Raw genomic sequence first — 27,110 nt, forward strand, 5'->3', positions numbered from 1 at the left:
TATTTTTGATAACAAGAATTGGAAAATAATTTTGCTATATTTTTGTTGTTCCTGGTATTGCCTTAAACTGACTTTAAAAGAGGCACTTTTTATTACTGGGTATATTATTGCCCTTCCCATTTTTCCAATTTAGGTTCTCATAGTACCATGTTCCCACGTAAAAGGCTTTGCCTTGAGATTTAGTGCATGCTCTAGAAAAATAAAGACTGCTTTTGTCTGATAATGACTTTCAACTGGCTGATTTCCCCATGACCTCTCAAAACCAGATTAACAATGGGCAGTATTGCTTTTAAATTTGTTTCAAACATAATTTCAAGGAATATGATTTTGCAAAAGGTAAGTAAATAAAATCCAAGTTGTAAATTTGCAGGAAACTGCCCAGATTACATTACTTACTTAAATGTTTGCAGACTTGCTTGGAATTTAAAAGGGTGAATTTGCATTACACAGAATATTTTCTGACCGGGTTATTACAAGCACTTTCTAAAATGTTGCAGTGCAAACCATTGTGGTAAAGGGGATGACAGTGTCATTCAGGAACTAAATCCTGTTTGCTCTAGCCGTGAGTGAGAGGCTCAGAGACTTGTCTGACTGGTACCAGGTTAAGAACATCTCCAAATGGGCTGAAGAATATGGGATTAATTGCTGTCATGATCCATATTGCTGCACATAACAGATGGGACCAAAAGATTTTGCTATGGGGGTATTAGCAGCCAGAAAGCAAAATCACAAAGACGACTTCCACATTACTATCAAAACCATGAGAAAATTGTCTTCACCTCAACAAAAATCAGATTTCAGGGGGTGTGGGAGAAGCGGATTACAGTTTGTGTGTCACTGGTGGATAACAGGAGGGTGCTGTTCTGGCATGATCAGCTGTACTCAAATCCGGATGGGACTAGTATCTTGGCACATCAAATAGCTACAGCAAGAGGTTTAGGTTAGCAAAAATGTAGTGATGATCAGAATGGGGGAGGAAAACACAGGCTATGCAAACGCATGTATACTGCTGCAAATAAAGTCAAATTAAAGAAAAATGCTAAAAATACAAAAGGACTTGCATTTTGTTCAGCCAAAAGGACTAATCTTTCAATTGGATACATGGACTGACACAGGCTGTGACCCAGACAAATGCACTGCAATCATTTCAAAACATGAACCCGCATTTAACCATACCATCACATGTAGGTTTGTCTCCAGATCACACACCTTCCTGGCTTAAATATATTGCTGTTCTTTCAATGCTTTTGGATTTAGATCCTGGAACTCTACCAATGATATAAAGATGAGAAGCGATTTCTTTAGTCAGAGGGTGTTGAATCAGTGGAATTCATTACCACAGACTGCTGTGGAGGCCAAGTCAATGGACATTAAGGCAGAGTTTGGCAGATTTGAGATTAGTAAGGGTATCTGGGGGTGAAGGCAAGAGAATGGGGTTGATAGGAAAATAAATGGTAGACGATGGGCCGATTAGCCTAATTCCGCTCCAGGAATGTATGAACCAACAGCACAATCGACACAAAAATATGCAACAGTTCAAGATCCACACACCCCCAAAAATTTATTCAGAATCTGAGACCCCCATTAAACATTGCAATACAGGGTAGTTCCCACTCACAATGTGTGTATATTACAGGCATGTGAGCGAGGTAAAAAGAGGAAAGGAGCCGAGCGTTTGTGTGAGGTGTTCAGCGGGGATAAAAAAAAGAAGATTTACACACAAGTTTCAAGCCTCTTTTAGTGCATTTCAAAGTAAAAACATTATAAAATGTGAATATGTCACTGTACACCAAAGATACTAGAGGGAGACCACTCGACCCTAAAAACATAGTATGTCATGACGCCATTTTAGTAGGCAGAAACATTTTTTTAAAACAACAAAAATCTGTGAATTGATAGGTGAGATATATTCTGCATTTTAATGGTATCATCACACACTGTTCCCCCAAAACAGATTACACTGCGAGAGGCATAGCGAACGGCGGGTTTTGCCTACTAAAATGGCTCCTTTCGTACTACACTTCAGTATAGGCGATTTCAACGTAGTGGTCCATCTTGTTCCTCTAGTGTCTTTGCTGTACACTAATAACATTTAAGTAAATTTGCACATTAATGGATATCAGCCCCAAAAAATTGGTAATTGGCTTTTCTGCTATGTTTTATATTTTAACCCTGTCTTAATTAATTTAGTTATATAATCCTGCACTTAAATTTAATACCACCACTGATTTTCTGGCACGCTTGGTTCCAGAGCTTTGCTGGTTTATCCAGCATGCCAAGGAAGTCGGCTACGGAGAGAGGTGTGCTGGCTCCAGCTCGGCTGGAGTTTCAGGGCAGGTTGCAAATTCAACCCAGATTGGCCATGGAAGTCCCGATGAGGTAGAGATTGGCTGGCTTGCCCAATCTAGGGGCCACATTTTCGGGGAGACTTCCAGGGCGCGCGGAGGGGAGGGGGGATTTCTCTCAGAACCCCTAGCGGAACCCTAGTGTTCATTACAAGTCTGTACATGGTCTCCTTTTTTCAATCCGATTTCTCCGTTTATTTGGCATAGTGAAAAACGCGGAAACCATGCAAAAAGCACAGGAAATGGATTTTAAAATCGCGGAAATCCACGGAAACTTCTCATGCCTGATATTAAAGTCACAGACTAAAGATACAAAATGTTTTAATTTGAAACCTGAGCCAAGAGTCAAAGAATGTTTACAAAATGATCTGCTACTTATACATTGAAAATTATTATCAATACTAAAAAAATGAAATGTGGCCCAGTCTTCACCAGAAGCCAAGACTGCAGTCCAAAATTGTTTCAGGAATGGGCCTTTTAAAATATAAATTTCAAAATACAATAAACTTTGAGAAAATCTCAACGTGTAGCGTTTCAAGCACGCTCTCCTCTGATGCGTCGGGCCAACTGAATGTCTTTGGGCATGATGGTCACTCTTTTAGCATGGATGGCACACAAATTGGTGTCTTCAAATAAGCCAACCAAGTAGGCCTCACTGGCTTCCTGCAACAGAATGCATCTTTCATTTTTAAAAGTTTAACATTATTTCCATTATGGACTCATCTTTATAGGTCTATACTTAATCGTTTCTAATGAGATCAAAGTCTCAAAATATTATGCGCCCAGGGTTATTTTCTCTTCACATGCAATGGGCCTAGCTGTTAGATTAATTCTTTCCACACCATTTCCCTGAAAATTATCAAAGCATCCATAGCATCCAGTTCCCAAACCAACAAAGATATAGGGCAGTTTTAACCCAAGGTATTCAATTTGCTCAAGAACAGGATTAAAAATACACTTAATATTGTTCAAAGAAATCTGCAAAACTGGTATTACATTTTCCAAAGGGAATGGGTAGGCATTTGGGAACCCAAGGCATCAGCAATTTCCTATATGACAGCGCCCAGCAGCAGCTTAATATGGTTGTTCACCTTAAAACACATTCAAAATTGAAGTGAAAACTAATACAGTATGCTACATTCAAATATACACTAAACATATTGTCCATCTGACGAGCAGAACCACAATTTAAAATTTTTTTTTAAATGGGGCAATGGGGAATTCAAAGCCAAATGAGCCATGACATGGTTTAGCCACGTTATTAGATAGTTGAGCCCACAGTTGCATATGCTGACAGGATTAACAGGTTTGAAGATTTGAGTTGTGGATACATACCTGCAAAGCTCCAATTGCAGCACTCTGAAACCTCAAATCAGTTTTGAAGTCCTGGGCAATCTCCCTCACCAGACGTTGGAACGGTAGCTTACGTATAAGCAACTCAGTAGACTTCTGGTATCGACGAATTTCTCGGAGAGCAACAGTGCCTGGCCTAATTATGTTGAGACAAACATTACTCAAGTACAAACACACATTTTTAATTTACTAAAACAAGTCAGGTCAAGCCAAAAGTCTCGGCTCACTTTTCTCCAATACCAGAGGGAAACCACAGCACCCATAAGATACTTGCTAACAACACAAATTCTTAAGACAGCTTAGACACAAAATGCTGGAGTAGCTCAGGGAGCATCTCTGGAGAAAATGGATAGTTGACCTTGACCCGAAAGATCACCTATCAGATTCAATTACGAGACAAACAAGAACCTAATTCATCTGATCTGTGTACCAGTCTAGTTCTCAAACAGCAGCAAAAGAGCACAGTGGCGTAGCAGTGGAGCTGCTGCCTTACAGCATCAGAGACCCGTTTCGATCCTGACCACAGATGCTGTCTGTACAGAGTTTGTACGTAATCCCTGTGAACGCACAAGTTTTCTCCCGGTGCTCTGATTTTCTCCCACTCTCCAAAGACGTACAGGTTTGTTCGTTAGTTGGCTTTAGAAAACTTGTAAATTGTCCCGAGTGTGTAGGATAGTGTTAGTCTATGGAGTGATAGCTGGTCAGCACGGACTCGGTCGGCCTTGGGGCATGTTTCCGCACTGTATCTCTAAAGTCTAAAGAGAAAGCAATGCCAGAGATCTCAATGACCCCAAAATGAAAGTCTTCTCAGACAACATCTTGCAATAGGAACAATGGAATATCTGGAGCCCAGGCAGCCTTGAAATCCATATAGTTAACATCTATAAAATGTACTTTGCTTCTCTATCAGGAAACACCAAGGCTCATTTGACAAGAATGATTAGATCACCCAAGAGCAGACGAACTCCAAACATAGCATTCTCCAATTGGAAACTCCAAACATCGAGGCCCAGAATAGAAACAAGTCATTCTCTGCCTAATAAGAGGAGTCATTTTAATATCCCAACCCACTCCCATACTGACCTCTATCTATAACTGAACAAGGCCCAATATAAGCTCAAGGAACATCATTCCATGGGAACTGAAGGAACTGCAGATGCTGGAATCTTGAGCAAAGCACAAAAAGGTCAGGCAGAACCTGTGAAGGGAAGGACCCAAAACATCGTCTGTCCATTTCTGGCACAGATGCAGCTTTACCTGCTGAGTTCTTCCAGCACTTTGCTTTCTCCAGAAAGTTACACCATCTGCAGGTTCTTGTGCGTTATCCTTGTTCTCCAGAGGTACTGCCACTTAGATACTCCAGCATTTTGTGAACTTTTAATCTTCTCCACATTTTTGATAAAAGATCAGCAACCTGAAACGTTAACTGTTTTTCCCTCTCCACAAATGCTGTGGAATCCGAGGTTTAAATCGCTCTGCTTGTTCCAGTAACAGTGTTTCAGATACTACTTTCACGGTACAATTTCTGCAGGCTAGTGTCCAGACTGATGCCACTCGACTCGACGTCTCGGGAAGTTTGGGATTTCTACATTGACGTGAACAATTCGATTGTCAATTTGGCTCTTCCCGCAAAAGAATAGTGCATGTTTCCCCATAAGGAAACCACGTTAACTATTAAAATTGTAACGAGCTCAGTTCAAACTATGTAAGAGGGAATTCCTCCATGGCAGCAAGAGAGGCAACACAATTCGGAGGCCAACTCACCTATAACGGTGAGGCTTCTTCACTCCGCCGGTGGACGGTGCGCTTTTCCTGGCCGCCTTCGTAGCCAGTTGCTTCCTTGGCGCTTTGCCACCGGTCGATTTACGGGCGGTCTGCTTGGTACGAGCCATCTCCGATCATATGATCTGTAGAACGGAGAGACAAAGATTAGACTTGACGACGTTACACTTTATGCCGCCATTCTCCACGGCATCTTGTCTTTTGCCACCTCCTCCCCTCCTCACTCACTCACTCGTATCCCCGCCCTTTTCCGGCACTTAGTGGCGGCGCTGCGGCTCCCAAACGGGAGCAACTCCCACCGACCCGAATTTTCATAATGGAATGGCGGCTGGCTAAGCCCAATCCAACCGACCGTAACGAAACCCAACCATCTCGGGAGTCCAGTACCATCTACATAGTTTATCTCCTGACCTGGCAACAATTAATGAGGGCAACAACACACACAATGCCTAATAATTGTTTATTCTTGTTTTGTTTTTTCTCGTTCGGGTAGCCGCCCGGATCGGAAATAACGCGGAATAAACGCAATTCACTGGCAAAACAAAGCGAGCAAAATAGCACGAGGGCAGAAAGAGAGGTTAAAGAATACTAGCATTGTGCCTGTCTTGGTTACAACGCGCCACACGGCGTCTGCAGATCCTCACCGCGGGCACTTGCCGCCGCCGCCGCTGCAGGTACTTATACCCCGCCTGACGTCACTCCCGGCCCAACGTTCCATCGCGCTGTTCCTTGCAGTCCATTGGCCGACTCGATTGTAACGTAACAATAAACAACCCTGACCCCGCCAACTCAATGTATAACTCTCACCTTTTGATGTGACAAATACAGGAAGACGCTGAGGTAATTTAGCGAGGCAGGCTGCATCTCTGGAGAGCAGGAATTGGGTCCAGACACCTTGTTAAACTGAACTGAACCCGGTCTGAGGGGCCGAATCAGCCTCTGATATTGATTTACAATTCCGGTCAATTTTTAAATTGGATTTTTGAGTTTAAGAAGTAAACACTTAAAAAGAAAAGTAGGATCTTTTTGAAGTGAGGATCCTCAATATGGGACTGTATTTGGATCAGTGTGTTTTATAAAATACAATACAATATATCTTTATTGTCATTGTACAGGGGTACAACGAGATTGGGAAGAATAACGCGTGGAAGAATGACGAGGATTAGGGGCTTCAAGTCGTTTCTTTTTATCGTGAGGGGCTGTCACATGAGAATGGACTTTATCAATGGATGCTCAGAGCTTTCCAGCCACTTGAAACCACAAATTTACAACAATTGCAGTTGCCTAGTAGAAGTGCTAACAAACTTCAAAGAATGAGAAGATCTTGTTGGAGAGAATCCTCTGAAGGATGGGGATCCCTTTCAGGAATCTTTGGAGTGTTCACCAGGATCTGATCACGTGTATAATTATGGCAATTTGTTGGTCAATTAAGATTAATAGCTGATTTTTAAAAATAACACCAAAAAAAAACTTTTTCAGACAAATCCTTACAAATACAAGAATTGTTGCAGCGACCAAAAACTTTCCTCTCCCTCCAAAATATGTCCCGGTTTTACACTTACTGCTTGAATATAACTTGACGTTGAGGAACTTGTTTTATTTCAAAAGTTACCAAATATTGAAACGAAATAAAATAAAATCTAGAAACGAGGACCTGCAGATGCTAGTTTACAAATGAGGACTCAAAGTGCTAGAGTAACTCAGCAGGTCAGGCAGCGTCTCTGGAGAACATGGGTAGGTGATGTTTTGGGCCGGGACCCCTCCTCAGACCCGAAATCAAAATCCATGAGATTTGGGGGGGGGGGGGAAAGAGAGATATCAATCATGGGAAGCATCGAGGGTGCTGGTTGTAGGTGGGCAATCCAACTGACTTTTCAAAAGGGAAACACAAGAGGCCATGTTGAACAAAATCTATCATCTATCAAAGGCTATATTATTCCCTGCCTGGACCATTTAGATAATTCCTTGGTCAGGCCTAGGAGCAGTCTGCTGAGCTAGAGCAAGATCGGCAGACAGGCAGTATCTCTGGAGAGAAGAAATGGGTGATGTTTCGGGTCAAGACCCTTCCTCAGACTGAGCTGGTCATCTTATTATTTGATCTTCTCGAAACATATCAGCATCTCACCCACGCAATATTCTTTATTTATAACCATGATAAATTGAAATTACTTTAGCAATTCAATGGAATAAACTTACCCATTTCTTCTCTGGAATAGAGAACTTTTGTTAATGACCTGGTAAGTTGTCAGGATAACTTTCAAGCACGACGTACTCAAAATAGCAACCCTCACCCATTCATATTCATTCAGTTCACTACAACCTGAACATAACATATACTAGTGGTCCAGTGTATGCGTGGTGGTTTCCAATAATTCAGAGATAAATATCGCCTTCTCATTCAGACACATTAAAAAGCACCAAAGTGTAATACAAATAAAACCCATTGATGCTTTAAGTACACTGTGTTAGAGGATAACTAAGGAAGTAGTAGAGCCCATTTGTGACTAAAAGTGTTACCGATATGAAGAGGTGGTGGATGTGGGTAAAATGAATATGTTGCGACTGTGTTTAAAAAGAGGGGAAGGGTGGGGGGCTGCTTATCATGTAGCTGAGGTGAAAGTATGTTAAATATTGTCGACATAAACACAGTAAGGGAGGAAGCATCAGGTATAGATTGTCCAATACTGGCTACCTCATCAGTCTCAGGTGAAATACTTGCAAACCTACTAAATAAAGAAAAGGAGAAATATTATGGAGACTCTGACTACAATTTTTCAGTTGGGCCCACTAACACTGAACTGTTGTTTAAAAAGGGATGAGATAAACTAAATAGTTAAAGGGTATTTAGTTTAATTTTGTTGATGGGCAAATTACTGGAATAACTTCTGAAGGATAGACTAAGCCTTCATTCTGAAAGACAAAGATTAATTAAGACTAGTCAGCATGCATTTGTGGAGGTAGGGTCCTGTCTGGATAACTTTATGAAATACTTTTCTGCACAACCACACTGATGTCTAAATCAGACTAAATATGACTGAGATAATATTACCCACTAGTTAGTACATGGCTGCACATTCTCTGCAATATATAACGTTTGGAAGTAAATGATAATTAATTTTCCAAATTATACAAAACATAGATGTACTGTCGACAATGAGGAAGTTTTAGACTTCTATTTGGTTGTGCAGAAAAAATAGTAACTGAATCCAGATAAATTATATACATAAAGGTGACTATTAAACAGATTATACATTTCTTGTTCTCCTCTGATCTTGGAGATCTGCTCATTGTTCACTGTAGAACTTCTATTAGACTTTGTTCTTGATCCACATAATTATACACCAATTGACATTATAGGCACAGTTGGCTTTGAGACCTCATTTCCAGAAGTCTGCATACCCAGTGAAATGGTTGTTCTCTACCCAGTCTTTGGGCTTCATGCGTGTGCTCTCTATACTTCCAAACGTCCTCGTATTCATTTCCTCAGACTCGACCATTCTTGTACTGCTCCTGCCAACCACTTCTATGAAATTCGGTCTTGCAGACTTCACATCTGCTATCTTTCCGAATCCTTCTTTTGGACTCAGCCTCCATTAAATCACCTCAAAGGCAATGAGAAATCACTTAACCAGACTTTTTTTTAAAAAACAAAGTGATTTACAACTGTTGTTGTATTCCAAAGCTGCATTGCCATAATACCATGCCTTCTTTTCCCAATGAGGTAAAGACCTATATACATAAAGAGCTTTGACCTGCAGGGGTATGAACACAGTATTTGGGGGTGGGATGAGGTTGGATAGCTCTCTTTTGACCAGCACAAACACAATGACCCTAAAGGTCTCCTGTGTTGTAAAGTTTCTGTGATTTTATTCTTGATTCGAGATGTACAAATTTAATATAGTTATGGTATTATATAGCAAACAGGCCCTTCGATCCAACTCATTCATGCTGAGTAGGTTGCCTAATGGAACTAGTCCCACTTGCCCGAGTCTGGCGTACATCCCTCCAAACCATTCTTTCCATGTGCCTGTCTTAGTTTATTTTAAATGTTGTAATTCTACCCACCTCCAACACTTCCTCAGGCTGCTGTTCCATTTACGCACCACCCTGTGTATGAACAAGTTGCCCTCCAGGTCCCTTTTAAACCTTTCCCCTCTCACATTAAACCTATGCCCTCTAGTTTTAGACTTCCCTGCCTTGGGGAAAAGACTGGTGTTATTCAGTCTGAAGAAGGGTCCCGACCCGAAATGTCACCCGTTCCTTCTCTCCCGAGATGCTGCCTGACCCGCTGAGTTACTCCAGCATTTTGTGATACCTTCGATTTGTACCAGCATCTGCAGTTATTTTCCTACAAGATGTTATTTACCTTATCTGTGCCCTTAATGATTTTATATATGACCCTAGTTTTCTTTGGGGAAGTGAAGCTGAAGTGAGATCTGAAGGAAGTACAAGCGACCCTGCTTTACAGGGCGATTGTGATCCTCGAAAACTGTCGGCTTCAAAATTCTCCGCAATGTGAAACATTATCACTGGAGCATGTCTGTATTTATTTACTATTGTTCAAGTAAATTTTGTAAAACCAATTTTTTTAATCTGTATACAAGATTTTTTTGGGGTGATTTGTGAATTCTATAAGGATGAATTTCCATTATCTGAACACCATAATATGTGTCAATTGTACACAATACAATTAGGAGCCTGAACAGTGTAAATAGTGGAAGGCTATTGCCTCCTTTGCTTCAGGGAACATAAACCCAGCCTGAGATAAAAGAGTGTTGAACTACCTAACTTGATTATTCTGAGACATTATTCTGTGAAGGCAGGAGAATGGGGTTCAGAGTGAAAGGTAGATCAGCCATGATTGAATGATGGAGTAGACTTGATGGGCCAAATTGCCTATTTTTGCTCCTATCATTAATGAACATTATTATTGCAAGTCTCACTCCAATAATGACCTATGGTTACTTTTGACCAGGAACTAAAATGGGCCAGCCACAAATACTGTGTCAAAACCTAGCTAACAGGTAAATGTGACAAATAACATTCTCACCTTGACAATGCTAGTCCTGACCAAGAGGTGATTATGAGTAAGTGGGTATCCTGATGTGAATGACTCACCTCCTGGATGTCCAAAGTCTCCACATCATCTACAAGGTTTAACCTACACTTGCCTGCATGAGTGCCACTCCAGCAGTTCTTAAGGAGCACAGTATTATCTAGGACAAAGCTACCCATTGATCAGCATTCCACCCACTAGTCTAAAAATTCATATCTTTAATCACTGCAGTCTGTGTCACCTACAAAATGCCTCAGTTACTCGCCGAAGTAACTCCAACAGTATCTCCCAAACCTGAAAGACTAGAACAGTAGGGTTTGGGACCATCGCCATCTGTACGTGTCTCACCAAAATACTTAATCCAGATTTGGAAATATATTGCTATTCCTTCATCATCATTTTGAACTCCCTACTCCGAAACACTTCCTTGAACCACTCCAAAGTGAGAAATGCTATTCAGCTTTGCTACAAGACAGATGAGAGCACAGATTGCGAGTAGTTCGTTCATGAAACCAAGCAGTGAGACACGGGCACCTTTTACGTAAATGGCCCAGGGCAAGTTGATTCAGGGTTCAGGTTGAGTAGCTACTGGGAACATTCTGGACCGGAAACGTCGGCATTTCTAGGAATATACGTTCCAGTTGGATGTTCAGGAACTTGTTTGATCATGAAGTGGATCGGTTACAGAATTGCAGCAAGGTGTCCAACTACTTCAAGCAGCTCCGCACATGCCCCGTTACGGAGGTCCAACATTTTCGCTCATCAAATATCGCTGGAAGGGTCCCGATCCGAAACGTCGTCTATCCATTCCATCCACAGGTGCTGCCTGACCCGCTGGGTCCCTCCAGCATTTGGTTTTTGCCCAAGATTCCAACATCAGCAGTTCCTTGTAACTCCACAGCTGACATCCCCATTGATAACATCCGAGGTCAGGGTCGAACACTGAACCAGGGGTGCGAGCGCTAACTGCTCCGCCGTGGTGTCGCTCAGCACTACGACAAATTCGGTCTTTGGGCTGACCAAGTAAGTACTTTCAATCCTGAATCCGAGACTGCAGTCGGCTGTCTAGGCTAACGCTGTAGGGGATGGCTGACCCGAGTAACCGCTGTGTCCTCAGGGAAGTCGCCCCTTTAGATGTTAAAATATCCGTCTCTTCAGCTGTTCAAAGGATATTGAAAACCTCAGCGTTGTTTAACGAGGAGCAGCGAGTTCTTCAGGCGCTACGAGCGTTTTCTCTCAGCTACTCGCTGACAATCTGACTCAGCGCGTTGAGTCACCACAACAACAATAGCAACTCCACGTGTTACATGGGAGTGCAATGTACACGGACGGTGGTTCTCAATTACATTTGCAACGTTTGCCTTATGTCATCAGGCCACACAAACACCACGGTAATACGAAGACACGGTCGCAACTCGAAACATCGCCTGTCCAGTCGGAAGACCCCTTTCTCCAGAGATGCTGCCTGACACGCTGAGTTAGTTACTCCAGCTTTTTGTTTCTATCTTCCCTTTCCAGATGCTGCCGGATTCACCGAGTTCCTCCAGTAATTTGCATATTGTATGTTATGGAGTTCAAATTATTCTACTTAAAGTAATTGAACTTTCACGATCACATCGGTTCAACCTAATAATGCCGTTATTATTTCGACAGCACTTTTGTTCGACCCGAGAAAAATCAAAATCTCCTTCATAGCCTTTGTGGTTATTTGTCGCGATTTAGCGAAATATAGACCAGTAAATGTTACTGCCATAGACACAAAATGCTGGAGTAATTCAGAGAAGGGATGGGTGACGTTTCGGGCCGAGACCCCTCTCCATTGTGTCATTTTGTGTCTATCTTCGGTGTATAACCAGCATCCATAGTTCCTATCTAGAAACGTTATTGGCATAGTCCACTTCTTCCTTCAGCTTAAAGCCACATCCTCTTTTCTCCAACGACGATTTAATTACAAACACCCCCGCAGACTTACAAAACGGAACAAGTGATAAGCAGGCTTTTTGACATACGATGCGATAATGGCGACATGCTCGGGCACTCTCCCGGACCTCCCTCGGCGAGTTACTCGGGTGCTTCCCGCCAGTTGCCTGAGCGCTGACCCGATCTCCCCGCCACTTGCCCGGACGCTGTCGCCGCGCCACCGCCTTGGTCTCTCCCCGCCACTTGCCCGAGCGCTCCCCCGGGTCTCCCCGCCACTAGCCCGGTCACCCCGCAACTTGCCCGGGTCTCCCCGCCACTTGCCCGAGCGCTGTCCCGGTCTCCCTGCCACCCTGCCCGAGTGCTGTTCCAGTCTCCCCGCCACTTGCCCGGGCGCTGTCCCGATCACTCCGCCACTTGCCCGAGTGCTGTCCCGGTCTCCCTGCCACTTGCCCGAGGGCTGTCCCGGGTCACCCCGCCACTTGCCTGGTCGCTGCCCCGGTCTTTCCGCCACTTGCCTGGGGTCTCCCCGAGTCTCACCCCGGGCTCCAGCCACGTGTCCCGAGCCGGGCGTTTGAACCGTCCCGCCAATTACCCGGCGCGCTCCGCGCCGCGCACGCGCACTCCATTGTTTTGACTAAAAAAAATGCCGTCGGTTTCGAAAGCTGCGCCGAGCGCTTCTCCCCAGACCGAGAAACCGTCTCACTACACGTAGGTACCGAGGCCCGCCGCGGCGCGACGAGCGTGACCGCCCGCCCCGAGCGGCCCTGCAACCCGCCCGTGGCGGAAAAAACCCCCACAGCGGCAGGAAAGCTGCAGCGCAGATCTCTTCACGGCAGCTAATTTAGCCTGGGAGTAGCGACCCTCCCCCGCCCGCCAGGCCCAGGTCCCCCCCTCCCCCGTCCGCAGACCCGTCCTCCCCGCGCCCAACGGACCCCATCGCACGTCCAGTCCCAGTCGCTTGCCAATCTGCAACCCTTGAATTTTGCAGGTACCTTAAGGAGTTCCGCACGGAGCAATGCCCGCTCTTCTTGCAGCACAAATGCGCCCAGCACAGGCCCTTCACCTGCTTCCACTGGCATTTCCTGAACCAGCGGCGGCGGAGGCCCATCAGAAGGCGAGACGGCACCTTCAACTACAGCCCGGACGTCTATTGCACCAAATACGACGAGACGACAGGGATCTGCCCGGACGGAGACGAGTGAGTGGAACGGGCTGTGTTTTGTACTGGGGCCGCGGGAGACGTGTGCGAGGAAGTAGGACCCGCCCCCTTCAGGGGCTTCGCCGTTGCCACTGACTGGGGGTTCGGGGCAGCGGGCTCTGAGTCAATGGAATGGACGGCGGGGTTGTTTAAGTTGTAGACTTGGGTCTGTGTTTTCCATCGCGGGCACATTTGTCCTGATGTTGATGCACGGCATGTTAAGGTTGCTTTGCCTCGGATTCCTGGAGTTTCCTTGGATTCAGTGATTTGGAAAAAGCGAATTACAATTTTTGTACAATTTGTCTCAGTTTGATGCCAACATCATTCACTTGTTTATACACGAACTAAAACACTGCATCTGAATTTATTTCGGACCCATTCATAACAATATTTTGGATGGTAAAGTAACAACAAACCATTAAGACTGAGTGAATGTGGGAGTGACTTAGATTTGTTCTAGGTATCGAATTTGCTTGTTTCATTTTGTTCATTTTAGTCATTGAATCAGAGCCATTTAAGTCATTATGTTTTGAGAGCCGATGAAGTTAGTGTGTTTTAACGCAGGTCATGGGCTTAAAATGCTGCAGTGGTTTCCCATGACTGCATGTGTAATTTTGTTTATCAGCTGTCACTCATTTTTTCTTTTCAACTCAAGTCCCATGGTTCCTTATCTACATCAATAGATGCACGTTGCTGCGAGAGCATAGAACTACTTTTTGACAATGTTGTATAGGATATGGTTTCCTGATTTATTTTTGTTCAAGTTTTAGATTAAAATATTAAATTAATTCTTTAATGTAACAGGTTGTATTTAAAAGAGGAAATTATATTCGAACTTTATACAATAGCTGTTGAGAAACCATTTTCTGAAGTTAAAACCTGTAAACAATGCTGCATTTTATATACACATTATTAATTATTAATTGTGAATCTGCAAACAAATGGAAACCTTAAAGTTTCTTTGTAGTGAGATTTTTTTTCCCCTGCACTTCGAAGCTCTTTTGGAATGACTTTTTCTGGTAATGTAAAAAGGGAAGATAGTTATTTAAATAGTTTCATGATCCCAAAAGGTATCACAGCCAATTAAATATGTTTGGTTACTTTATAGTTGTATGGTTTATTTCTGCTCGTTGGTTTTAATTGCATGGAGATATCATTTGAAAATGTATAACGAATTGTTTGTAGTTATGTGCTGTATTTTGTTTAAACAATTCTTTATAAAATATTGTTTCCTCTGAAAAAGATGAAATACATAATTAGATGGCAAGTTGGAAAGTTAGGGTAAACATTGGAAGATATTGCTTTACAATTACTTGAAAGTTGACTGAAGATAGGTTGAATGCCTACCATTAAATATTGATTTGTATCAATACATTAATGTGGACTCTGAGCTCACCAAAGGATCCTTTTTTTGATGGCTGCATATGCGACAGGATGCTGATTGTTTTTTTTGGGGGGGTTGTCTGTGTGTAATTGCTGTTTCCAATTGTATTTTGGTCTGAAGTAATTCTTGCAAGCGTATGTGATTTACGTATGGCTGAATAATGGCAATAGGATACAATTTGTTGTTACCCGTAAACAAAATATCAATCTGGACTGACATTTCAGTACATTCGCATAGACTTTGTCAAATTTATGATTCTTTAAAAAAATTACAATTTCTGTTGAGAGATTAAACGTTAGGATTTAGGATTTAAATAAAGTTGTTGGGGATTGGGCATCGGCATATATAAGTAGAAACAACGCCTTGGGTACATAAAAGAGTGTTCGATCACATTACAGATTGTAGCTGACCAGAAAATATCAGTTTAGTTTAGTTCAGTTTATTGTCCCATGCACCGAGGTACAGTGAAAAGCTTTTGTTGTGTGTTATCCAGTCAGCGGAAAGACAATACAGGATTACAATTGAGCCATTTAGTGTATAGATACATTATAAGGGAATAACGTTTAGTGCAAGGTAAAGCTAGCAAAGTCCTATCAAGGAATAATATCACGAGAAATGCCAAGACAACTTATTGTTTCTAATATACGTGCATAAGTGAGCAAACTGAATAAGATAGGTGAGCTGCAAATCCAAATAGTTATGTGGGAATATCATGTTGTGGCAGTAACAGAAATGTAGCTTAAATATGGTGAGGACTGGGTACTCTGTGTCCTTGGATGCAAAGTGTTCAGAAAAGATAAGGAAAGAAAATAATGGTGAGGCAATTATTAATGGTGAGGCAATGGTGACCAGGGAGATTTTGTCCTGTTGGGGAGGATGTCCATCTGGTTAGGAATGGGAGGGAAAGTAGTGTGAAATGCTACTAGGTTTGTTCTGTAAGTCACCTAATTGGTGGATGAATAAGAAGCAAATCTCCAGGGAAATTGCACATGCAATTTGGTGCAGACTTTGAAAAATAAAATTTTGTTCAACTAACGTGATTACATTTCTGAAAAGTTTGTAGAAAATAGTGGTATGGCAATAAACTACTTATTCTATTTTTCTTTTACATTAGTAAAGTAAGAGAATGCAAAGTCTGGGATAAGTTGTTTTGGAACAGATATAATAGAAAATTGGAGTATATGGCAGTGGAAAGTAGTACTATGTGTATTCCATAAGAATTAAAGTTGGGACTGTAGTTTGTAATTTATGCTTGTAGTTTGGAGTCTGGATTAAAAAGTATAATTTCTAAAATTGCAATTTGCTAAATTCTAAAATTGGTCTCGGACGGGAGAGAAGAATAATGAAGACACTTGCAAGGCTATGGGAATAGAGTGGAAGAATGGAAAAGCTGATTGGTGATGACATGGACCCAAGAGGCTGAATGACCGACCATCTGTTCTGTAATGTTTTGACATAGTTGTTGTAATGTGGAAACAGCGTTTTACCCAGCTAGGCTGATGGTGTTTAACCTCCATGCCAGTAAATTGGTTATTCACATTCATTTGCGCTATTCCCATGTCTCTTGATCCTGCCCCCTTCTCCTGAGCCCGCACATGCATGTGTGCATTGCATACCTCTTCAGTCACTTATCCATTCTCGCTTTGACAGATTTTGCCATGTATCTCAATCCTGGCATTCCACATTGCCATGTCTTTGAAGTTCATAATGCTTGTTGAACTAAATAGATTGCATCAGTGGGCCTTCTTTTTGAAAAAGAAAGATAATCTAAACATTGCAATAGTCTGTTTTACTGAGAAGCTGGGGTCTTTTCAACATAATTTGGCCTTCTATTTCTATTACATAATTTGCCTCACTAATTTTACTCCCCCCCCCCCATATTAGTATCATTGTTTGTAGGTTGTGGGTAATTTTCACCATTTGGGTCCCAGATTCTGCTGTTTTCTCAGCTTTTCCTGTTAATAGCTGTTTCCATATGAATTGACTTCCAGAGGGATTGAAAGATTTGATTATTGACAAGTTGTTCCCCTCAGAGGACATGGGGATCATTGATATTGGAAGCATCCAGTTTTACTTTTAGCTCTGTCAATAATCGCTGGATGTTCCACGACCACAGACTTCAATTGTGCATGTGTTCCTATTGTTCGACCGCAGACTGTTAATGTATATTCTAAACAATGTAGATATCAGTAATGTAATTTCAAATTGGGTGGTAGCCAATATTGAGGAGGGCTGCAACAAACTACTGGAGGATATTGATAAACTTGCAGAATAAACGAATAATAGTACAATGTGTCAAACTGAGCACATATAATGTTAGGGGAAAATTATCACTTGGAAGATGTGATACTAGGTGGAGTGATACTGCAGGTGGTGTAGGTGATACCAGCAGAACAACAAAGGGATGACATTACGAATAAACCCATTACCGGAATGTGCCGCAGGTTGATAAGGCTGTTTTACTTTAACAATCATGCGCTCTGTTCACCATAAACAAGGGTATGGAAAAACCAGAAAAGGTGCAGCAAGGGTTTACAAGCATGATATTAGAAATATGAAAATGTGCATGCTCGGTTAGGAAAATCAGTCTTGGTCCATCTTCATTTACCACAAGAGGTGACCTATTAGACATGTGCAGAATAAAGGTTTGATAGGGTTGATGTGGAGAAGCCATGAATGTATGATGGTTCCCTAGAAATTCAGTAGGGAATTTGGAAGATACTTTATCTAAAGAGTGGTGTAAATGCGGATCTTGCGAGTATAATGGGTGGTTAAAACGAATGATAAGAGGCACCTGGAGAAGTACGAGAAAGAAGGAGATAGAGGGTTTTGCTGATATAGTTGGGTGAAGAAAGCGGGGAGGTTTAGGTGTAGCTAAAGTATTGTTGTACAATATTGTTGTCCATGCTTCCAGGGATGACTCCTATCCTGCTGAGTTACTCCAGCATTTGTGTCTATCTTTGGATTAACCAGTATCTGCAGTTCCTTGTTATCACTGTTCATATCCTGTTCAGCTTCTCTTTATCCAAGAAAATTTGGATTGGCATGATTTTCGAATGACATGATTTCCAAAGCATTGATATATTTTGGCATTTGTATTTGCATAGCTGTCTTATTATATCTGGAATAAGTACAAATGCAAAATATTTCAATTCTTTAACATCATTGAAGGCTGGTTTGGAAGGTGAGATAACATGGCATAGTGATAAACATAGAAAATAGGAGCAGGAGTAGGCCATTCGGCCTTCAAGCCAGCCCAGCCATTCAATATGATCATGGCTGATCATCCAAAATCAGTGCCCCGTTCCTGCTTTCTCCCCATATCCCTTGATTCCTTTAGCCCGTAAAGCTATATCTAACTCTTGAAAACATCCAGTGAATTGGGAGGGGAGGATGGACTGGAGGGGGAGGAGGAAGGGTGGGAGGGAGGGGGGAGTGGGGGAGGACAGGTTTGGGCCCAAACTCTCATCTTGTATATTTGTCTGTTTGTTTGTTCGAACCCGAAATACAGCCAAAACGATACATGATAGCGCAACAATTTTAGGCCCACCTTACTCACCGTTGGCCTGCGGTTCAAATGGTTGAAATATTTTTTAAGTTATTCACTTTTTAAACTTTGATAAATCTCTTTTCCACTTGGCCTGCCCATCAGCTGCGCCTGCACAGTAAAACCTCAATGTTCGACGTCACAATGGGAACCCAACTTGTCCACGCCTGTGCAGTTGGGGCCCGTTGGTCTAATACTTATGTAAGATGGCCGCCGGATCTGCGCGCTGGTTGTCCGCTGGGGCTTCTTCCCGCTCAAAGCAGTCGCCGTCGAGCTGCCGCTGCAGGAGAGGTTTGCACCCAATGGGTCGCTCTGGACGCCGCAATGGCGGCCCGGGGCTTGGGTGAATGGCTCCCTCTCCCCTTTCGCAGGCATGTGAATTTTCCGTGTTTCCGCAGATTTCCACGTTTTTAAAATCCATTTTCCGCGCTTTTTGCATGATTTCCGCGTTCTTCAACAGAAAAATCGGATCGAAAATAAAAGAAAATAAACGATGTATAGACTTGTAATGAACACTAGTATTCCGCTAGAGGTTGCTAGGGGTTCCGCGAGAAATCCCCCGCGCCCTGGAAGTCTCCCTGAAAATGTGGCACCTAGGCTGGGCAAGGCAGCCAATCTCAACCTCATCGGGACTTCCACAGCCAATCGGTGGGTTGAATCTGCAACCTGCGGCCGGGGCTCTGGAACTCCAGCCCAGCTGGAGCCAGCACATCTATCCACATAGCCGAATTCCTTAGCAGGCTGGATAACCCAACAAAGCTCTGGAACCAAGAGTGCCAGAAAATCAGTGGTGGGACTGTAATGAGTAAATATTAAATTTAAGTGCAAGTTTATATAACTAAATTAATAATGACGGGCTTAAAATATAAAACAGCAGAAAAGCCAATTTCCACCTTTTTGGGCTGATTATCAATTAATGTGCGAAAAAACTTCAAAATGTTATTAGTATACAGTGACATATTCACATTATTTTATAATGTCCATTTTTACTTTGAAATGCACTAAAAGGGGCTTAAAATTGGTAATTTTGTGTGTAATTTTCTTTTTAAATTCAAAAATTTTGACCCCCGCTGTACGCCTCGCGCAAGCACGCGGCTCTTTTCCTCTTTTTTTCAACCTCACTCACATGCCTGCTTCCGCTCCCCCCTCACCCACCCCCAGCCCCGGGCGGCAACGTGTTCGTGGATCGTCAGTTGGGGGAGGGTTGCCGGGCCCGCAGGAGAGGTTTTGGATGGAGGGTTGCCGGGCCTGCAAGAGAGGTTTGGACCCAACGGGGTTTGCCGGGCCCGCAGGAGAGGTTTGGACCCAATGTGTCCATGCCCATCTAATAGTTCCTTAAATTTGTTGATACAAACAAGGTGGTGAAGAAGCCATATTCATCAGCTCGGGTATTGAGTGCAAGAGTTGGTACATTGTGTCACAATTGTACAATACTTTGGTGAGAGTGCACTTGGAATATTGTGTACAGCTCTGGTCACTATCATTTAGGAAGGATGTCATTAAGCTTGAGAGGATGCAGAACATATTCTCAAGGATATGACTGACTGAAGGGCTAAAGAAATAAGGAGAGACCCTGGCTAGGCTGGAATTTTTCCCTGAAGCGACGGAGGCGGAGGGGTGTCCTTTGAGGTTTATAAAATCATGACGGGCATGATCTGTCTTTTATCAGGATAGAAGAGTATAAAACTAGAGCACATAGGTTTAAAAGGGAGAAAACATTAAAAGGGGGGGGGCAACTTTTTTCACACAGAGGGCAATAGGTATCTGGGACAAGCTGCCAGAGAAAGCAGTGAGGCTGGGTACAATTACGATGTTTAAAAGACATATATGTGGGTCATGGATAGGGAAGGATTAGAGGGATATGGGCCAAATGCAAGAAATATGTCCGAGTACCGGAAGTCGCCTCTGTTGCCTTGGATGAGTTGGGCTGAAGGGGGACTTTCCATGCTGCATAACTCTGACACTTATTTAAAACACAAATTATGTATTAAAAATAGACAGTGGTGGCCTTGATTACTCCATATTTAAAACCTTTAGTTTGATGTGGAATAATGAAGTTCTTTCCTGGATAGGAAAAAATGATATAAAATACTTAGAAGTTACAATTAAGAGCCAAATCTTATTATGGTTGACAATCACAAAGGGAACCTCTGAAGTTCAGTTGTTACAATGAAAGTAAATTGGAATTGGACCCTTTGAAAATTCAGGACTTGTTTCATAAATGTTGTATCTGTCACTTGGCTTCATCTCTTGATCATGTGGAGCTCTGTGAGGGGAGGCTGTCTTGCTGGAAATACCCAGCTTTGGCAAATTGTTTGCCCGGTCCTATGTCATTTGGATGGTGTATATTGTCAAGCAAAAGAGGGAGGTTAAGTTACAATGTTTTATTTATTACATCATTCTTAAAAGTCTAACCATTAATAATAATAATCATTTTGTTACATTTTAAATATTTATTAAAATATTTACATGCATTTTTAATGTCTCTGTCTACACAATTTTGATAGGAAGCAAAGCAGTTTTGTTTTTAGGTCTTTTTGGATCTTTTACATTCAATCGTGTATCCCTGGCCTCTTTCTTTCCTATTTGAAATAGTCTACAGTACTTCTATAAATCTTTTCATAACTTTACACAGTACAAAGAAATGAAGCATTTATTTTGTATAGTATCAACAAAGGTTTTCCTTTGAAACCAAATAGTAAGTGATCTTTAACAACTGCTTAGAAATGTAGGAGAGGCTATTCTGTTCCATTGTGTTAATAGACCCCATTGCCCACCCAAAACTGTTGTCAGTATATCTTTACATTTTCAATTGGCCAGGCATTCATGCCATTTTGGGACAAAAAAAACAACACATTTTCACCACATTGTGGGATAATTTGCTTCCTAACTCTATGGCTTAGCTTTCATATTATGATGATGTTTCTTATGTTTTGCGTAAATTATTTTTTTCTGTCTAATCCATCAAACACGTAAATCATAACAGTTACATGGCCTTGGGATGCTTTATGTTTGAGGTAAAGATATCATTTTTTGTATAATCAGGCTTCAATTGATTCCTTTAAATGATAAAATAAATATGGCAAATCTGTGCCATGCTGTCTCAAATGCTTGGTGCCAAAAATTGAATATATATTCTGTTTAAATTACATAATTTGTATTTTTAATTGTCTGTGAATCATAGGTTTGGTTATTTCACTTGTTTGATACCAGCCTGGGTAGAAGTCAATAAAATGAAATAATCTGAGGACTTGAGTATCCTTGAGGACAGAGGTCATCAGGCTAGGTATTGTTATATTTTTGATTAACTGCACAACATGGATAAATTGTGCTTCATTTTGACGTGCAATTGATTCGGATAGACTGCACTTGTCAAGATTTCACACTGGCCAGGGTGAGTGAGTGGTGCCATTTGAGCTTGTCCCAGCTGTGAGCCAGCTGTACAATTGAAGGAAATGTATATAATTGCCAAAAATGAAACTAGTTATAATTAACATATTTAGTCTGAAATTCTGTTAGCAAATACACACATGAAATTCCTTTGGAAAAGAATGGTGACGCTATATTCAATCTCTAGGCATGTATCTTGCACTTTGAATGGTTGTAAGGTTAAAATATAATACATTTTCATATCCATTTCAAGACGATCTGAAGCATTTTACAGCCCAAAGAAATGTAAGCACTGTTGTAACATAGGAATCATAGGAGTCACTATTCAGCAAGTTTTCTTTAAACGCTACATAATAAACATAAGTCATAAGTACACTTCTGATTCTTCTCGATGTACTCCTTTCCAAATTATTTTATTTTATTAAAGTTTGTAGATCTTCACATTAAAATTACCCAATATTGATAGTTCTGTAAAGATGCAATGTATAATCAATTGATGTAATGAGAATTAATAACAACTGCTCAAACAATTATGGAAATAATTAGATATTCAAAGAACTGCAGATGCTGGAATCTTGAGTAAAGCATAATGTGCTGGAGCAACCCAGCAGCTGCTTGACCCCATGAGTTGCTCCAGCACTTTGTGTTTAACTATGGAAAATAATTTATTTGAGTTAAGGGGGAAAAAATAACTGGACTATTGAGAAAAAAGTTGTGAAACGTCTCTGAGCTCAATGGCCTTATTTCATGCTCTAGCAACTTAATATTTTTAATATTAATAATAAGAAGGGTCTCAACCCGAAATGTCACCGATTCCTTCTCTCCCGAGATGCTGCCTGACCCGCTGAGTTACTCCAGCATTTTGTGATACCTTCGATTTATACCAGGATCTGCAGTTATTTTCCTCCATATATTTTTAATAGATCACTCAAAACCTTCTAAACTTGAGTGAATGCGAATTGAGTCTACGTTAAAGAACAAGATTTAATTCTTTAAGTCCTGTTGTCTGGAAAATCTGCACAATACACCTTCTGAACGTGTACGTCAGTCCAGGACCCCTTTACCAAAATTGAATGCCGTGTTTCTTGGGTATTTTTCAGTTACGTTTTTCTTTGAGATCCTTTGAGATAATGGGCCAAATTGCATTAATCTTTTTACTTGAGTGTTGCATCTGTACAGTTGCTTTTGGCAATTCTGCAAAATATTTTAAGCTTTAGAATTTGAGTTAATGCGCAAGGTTTTCTAAATGAAAATTGGCGCAAAAGTAGCTATTTGACGCCTTGCATTTGTTCTGCATGTTGACATTAATTTTTTACCTACATTAACCCCATGTTCCCAGATAGTTTTAATACCCCAAAATCCACCAATCTCTGAAATAGCTGTATTAAAGTTGTGCAAGAGATTTTCACCTCAACTTCAAATTAGAAGAAATCATAAATGTTGAGTAAATGTAGAACAATAATCTTTTGATATCAAACATGATAAATCACAGAGGCATCAATTTGCAAGCCTCACTGATACATGGTAATTTGTTTTGTTTACTTACTCCAAAAGTTAATGTTTGTGTGCAGTTGTTAATTCTTGATTGGGGCAAGCATATAAAGTTTTACCCCAAATTGTTCAGCTTTAAATGTAATAAGTAGTATTAAGCATATTTTAGGTAAAGTTCATTAATTAATTTTAAAATATGTTTGTAAATACAGCAGTAAGTGCAATAGAGTATATAATATAAATATTGCAAGCTTTCACTTTAATACACCCTTTTTTTGCTCATGTGACTGATCGCCATAACCTTTTACAGGCCTCAGTGTAGCGTGGCATTTGTCCAGATTTTTGTTCTGTTTCTTGCCGAGAACAGCACTACAATTACAAAATGCCATTTTTCCTTAATGTTTGACAATATTTATGTTAGTGTGAATTTTTAAATTTTGAATCAGGGCTTAAATTTCAAATTATGGTTTAAAGTTCAACTTATTATCAGGGTTCATATTTGGTAGTGTTTTAAAACCATTTGAAATTTAACTAAGTTGTTAAATTGCGAAAAAGGACAGTGTTGGCATAACTCAGCGAGTCACAAAGCATCTCTGGAGAACATGGATAGTTGACATTTCAGGTTGGGAATCTTTGTCTTCCACGTTCTCAAGAGATGCTGCCAGACCACTGCGTTACTCCAGCACTTTATCTTTTTTTTAATGTAAACCAGCATCTGCAGTTCCTTGTTTCTGCTTATTAAATTGGGATAGAACATAACGGTTGTGGTTTGTTCTGCAAGTGAGAATGCAAAAATAAAATGTGCTTTGCCATTTTAATTGTCCTGTAATATTTCATCGAGGATGGATACTCGAGATATCAATAGATTCATCTCAAATATGATTAATATTCATCTATCTATACTAGTTTTCACAACCTAACTTCAAAATCAGGGGACACAAGAGTGCAGGTGCTGGAATCTGGAACAAAAAAAGGCTGCTGGAGGAATCCGGCGAGTCAGGTGGCATCTGTGGAGGGAATGGGCGGTCAATGTTTTGAGATGAGGCCCTTCATCCTGACTGGAAGACTAGAGGGAAATCACCAGGTAAAGAGTGAAAAGGGGCAAGAGCTGACAAATGATTGGTGAATCCTGATAAGGAAGAGCTTATGGCAAATGGATTGATGAGGGGGAGAGAAGGTAGAAATAGTGACAGGTTGGGTGATGATAAGTGGAGACAAAAAGGCCTGCAGAAGTGTGGACAACAGGAGATGTGGGTGAGGGCTCCATCACAGTGGGTGGGAAACCACATTTCTTGAAAAAAAAAATGTTGGATGTCCTGGTGTGGAAAGTTTCATCTCGAGAACAGATGCAGTAGAAACAGAGAAACTGAGGGAATGGGATAGTGTTCTTTCAAGTGACAAGGTAAAGTGAGATGTAGTCTAGGTAGCTGTAGAAGTCAGTGTTTTTTAATAATTGTCAGTGAAAATGAAAACAGAAACATTTACGAAGGGAAGTGAGATGTTAGAAATAGTCCAAGTAAATCTCAGGCCAGGGTATTTGTGAGGATCATAGTTGCTGAAAATGATGAGTTCCACGTATACTGGAGGCAGCACCAATATAGTTGTAGACCTGTGGAGAAAGAATTGGGATCCAATGTCAATGTAGGCTAGGAACAAAGATTGCTTCACATAGCCAGTGAAAAAGCAGATATAGTTCGGACGTGACCCACTTCCCCTCCGACCTTTTCTCTCTCCTGATCTACCGAGGTGCTCTTGCACACCCCCTTCATTTAAATATTCACACCTCCCCCCACCTTCTAAACCTGCCCATCACCCACTTGCACCTCCCACTAAGTTTCCTGTCCCCTCCCCCTACTATTCCCATCCATCCATCAACCCTCCCTATTTGGTTCCACGCTTCCTTTCTTATCAAGCTCCACTTATCACCTCAAAGTCTCCGTCGTCGTCTTCCCCCCTTCTCCACCACTACCTGACTCCATCTGCCAATCAACCCCTCCTCACCCAGATCCACGTATAGCTTGCCAGCTCTTACCCCAATCCTCCCTTTCACCTCCTAATACTGGTTTTCTCCCCTCTACTCTTTTGTTCCAGATAAAAAGTCTGGATACAAAACATGACCATGGATCAAATCTATGGTCACTTTGTTTAGTTAAGTTGAGCTTTGCAATACTAGCCGTGGAAGGGTAAATCAGTTGTGTGCACTCCATGCAAGAGTTTTGCAGTACAGAAACGGGCCATTCGGCCTAATTCATGCCGACCAAGATGCCCTTTCGAAACTAGTCTCATTTGCTCTATACCTTCAATCTCCAAATGCTTTATTGCATGCAACTGAGTTTTCAGATTTGTGGTGAATTATCATTTAATTCACAGCCATTATGTTTATTACCAACACCAAAACATACTTTTACTTAAACAATTTTAATGGACTCAGAGACCCATTTATTAAAAAAAAGTAACTTGCATATTTGACTTGGAATTTGAACAGCAGCAGCCAATCCCAATGTCTCTGTCTGGTATGTCAATTGAAGATATACTGAAAATAGTATATTTGGCTGCTTTAACACGAATTCCCTACGAAAAAAAATGATGTGCATGTCATGTAGACTCTAGCAAGAAGGTATTTTGACTGCTTGTATAAATATTTTTAAAATAAAGTGTATTTGCATTTTGAGCTGTAAACAGTTTTTAATATAAATTCTAGGTAATTGAAGAAAAATACAAAGATGGTTTCTTTAAATACTTGAACTTGGTGCAGAATAAATTGACCCTGATAATGTAAGCAAGCTTAAAATTTACTGCTGGTGAGCAAATCAAGATGTACATTTATGCCTGCCCTGCTTTAGGAGATTAATGTCAAGCCTCTGTGCATCACTCTACTGGGTTAATGTGCTTTCCAATTTCATAGTTGTGGAGGGTGACAATATAAGAAACGGAGACTACTAAAGATGTCTTTCCCCATTTTTATTTGCTTGTCATCTCATAGACTCACAGTGTAGTAGAGACACATAGCTTCATTCTGTATAGTTTCAATTTAACAGCAATGCAGTACCTGGAATCAGTATTCAAACAGACTTTGTTTGTACAGTATTCTTATGATTGCACATTGCATTAAAACTGTTTTATGCGCTCAGCTTAATTCTAGGTACTGATGATTGAGGAAAAAAATGATTTCCACCGCAGCTGACTGAAACTGATCTCATGCTTTTTATTTATGCAATTGACTTGAGATCTAAACACTAACAGTAAGTTGTACAAAATTGCATAAAAGTTGTTTTAGGCAATGAGTCTGGATAAACAGAAAAAATATCTAGCTGTAACTTGTAAATCATGAGGTTGTATTAATGCTCTGAACTTGCAACACTCCCCTGCACTCCAATTTGTTTCCAAATAGGAAGTAGAGAACAAAACTGGTTTTGTTTCTTTTAACAGATCATTTATTGTATTGTTTAAAGGTTATCACCACTACCATGAAGTAATTACATCAGTAGGATTTCAGATTCCTATTTGAAATTGATATATTAAAGAGATTGTTGTTTGAAATATGTAATATGCAGCAAATTATGAATGCTGATTTTTCCATATAAGCAGCTTGTTTGATTTTGGAGTGTGGGAGATCAATGCCCTTAGTGTGATTACTGGTGGCT

The 27,110-nt window shown here is 41.1% G+C and overlaps 2 protein-coding genes across 9 annotated transcripts in view; one reads left to right on the top strand and one right to left on the bottom strand.

The window, feature by feature from the left end:
* Positions 1 to 1,563: 1,563 nt before the first annotated feature.
* Positions 1,564 to 13,662, bottom strand: h3f3a (H3 histone, family 3A). Of its 5 annotated transcripts, none has more exons than XM_078417771.1 (4): positions 13,449 to 13,662; positions 5,463 to 5,605; positions 3,681 to 3,834; positions 1,564 to 3,008 (listed from the first exon to the last, which is right to left on the bottom strand). In XM_078417771.1, exons 2-4 carry the CDS (start codon positions 5,588 to 5,590, stop codon positions 2,880 to 2,882), a joined length of 411 nt encoding a protein of 136 aa, XP_078273897.1. In that variant the 5' UTR covers positions 5,591 to 5,605; positions 13,449 to 13,662; the 3' UTR covers positions 1,564 to 2,879. The 5 variants fall into 5 exon arrangements, with proteins under 5 accessions (XP_078273897.1, XP_078273896.1, XP_078273894.1 ...); XM_078417770.1 differs by lacking the exon at positions 13,449 to 13,662 and adding an exon at positions 12,940 to 13,024; XM_078417768.1 differs by lacking the exon at positions 13,449 to 13,662 and adding an exon at positions 6,074 to 6,180.
* Positions 13,093 to 27,110, top strand: part of unkl (unk like zinc finger) — a 77,046-nt gene continuing 63,028 nt past the window's right edge. For all 4 annotated transcript variants that reach the window (XM_078417762.1, XM_078417761.1, XM_078417763.1 and 1 more), the window contains exons 1-2: positions 13,093 to 13,164; positions 13,445 to 13,654. In XM_078417762.1, coding sequence (XP_078273888.1) covers positions 13,100 to 13,164; positions 13,445 to 13,654 — 275 coding nt within the window. In that variant the 5' untranslated portion in view covers positions 13,093 to 13,099. The remainder of the gene's footprint in view (positions 13,165 to 13,444; positions 13,655 to 27,110) is intronic.

Source organism: Rhinoraja longicauda, chromosome 21, assembly GCF_053455715.1.
Source record: "Rhinoraja longicauda isolate Sanriku21f chromosome 21, sRhiLon1.1, whole genome shotgun sequence".
NCBI lineage: Eukaryota > Metazoa > Chordata > Chondrichthyes > Rajiformes > Arhynchobatidae > Rhinoraja > Rhinoraja longicauda.

What these genes read in the sequence shown, in the direction of transcription:
- h3f3a (XM_078417771.1), bottom strand. Translation starts at nt 5,590, where the DNA reads ATGGCTCGTACCAAGCAGACCGCCCGTAAATCGACCGGTGGCAAAGCG. An exon ending in AAGAAGCCTCACCGTTATAG is followed by an intron (nt 3,835 to 5,462) that starts GTGAGTTGGCCT and finishes CAACATAATTAG; the next exon opens with GCCAGGCACTGTTGCTCTCC. An exon ending in CTGCAATTGGAGCTTTGCAG is followed by an intron (nt 3,009 to 3,680) that starts GTATGTATCCAC and finishes ATTCTGTTGCAG; the next exon opens with GAAGCCAGTGAGGCCTACTT.